Raw genomic sequence first — 509 nt, forward strand, 5'->3', positions numbered from 1 at the left:
CTACTTGCCTATCCTCTATATTTTCCTCATCTAGAGTCTCAATAGGATGTCCTCACCTCTATCCCCGTTTCCTGGTAGGTACAAGCCACGTTCTTACTAGTCGTTTTCCTACGAAACAGTGACCCTAGAAATACGGGCAAGTACATGAATAACAAAGTGTATCTGCTGTCCCTCCGGCTCCAGGCGGGGCCCCTCCAGCTCCCTGAGTGTTTTCTTCTTGCCTCGACCCTTTTCCCTCTCTCTGCCACTGGCGAACTGGCTCCTTCTCCCAACAGCACAGTTCAGCGGGAAATGAGCACTCAACACTGGAACTACTCCGCCACCGGCTTTGTCCTGACAAGCCTTTTTAACAACAGCCAGACACACCTGTTCCTGTTCAGCATGGTGGTGTTGGTCTACATCCTGGCCATGGCTGGCAACACGGCCATGGTCCTTCTGATTTGGATGGACGCCCGACTCCACACACCCATGTATTTCCTCCTCAGCCAGCTGTCCTTTCTGGACATCTT

The 509-nt window shown here is 52.1% G+C and overlaps 1 protein-coding gene across 1 annotated transcript in view; it reads left to right on the forward strand.

The window, feature by feature from the left end:
- Nucleotides 1-291: 291 nt before the first annotated feature.
- The window catches only part of LOC311586070 (olfactory receptor 2T1-like), a gene marked incomplete at both ends in the record, with an annotated part of 948 nt that continues 730 nt past the window's right edge, over nucleotides 292-509 (forward strand). The window contains one exon of the mRNA XM_084761882.1: nucleotides 292-509. This exon is cut by the window's right edge and continues 730 nt beyond it. Coding sequence (XP_084618008.1) covers nucleotides 292-509 — 218 coding nt within the window.

The sequence above is a fragment of the Acomys minous genome (assembly GCF_964271855.1).
Source record: "Acomys minous genome assembly, chromosome: 16".
Taxonomy (NCBI): domain Eukaryota; kingdom Metazoa; phylum Chordata; class Mammalia; order Rodentia; family Muridae; genus Acomys; species Acomys minous.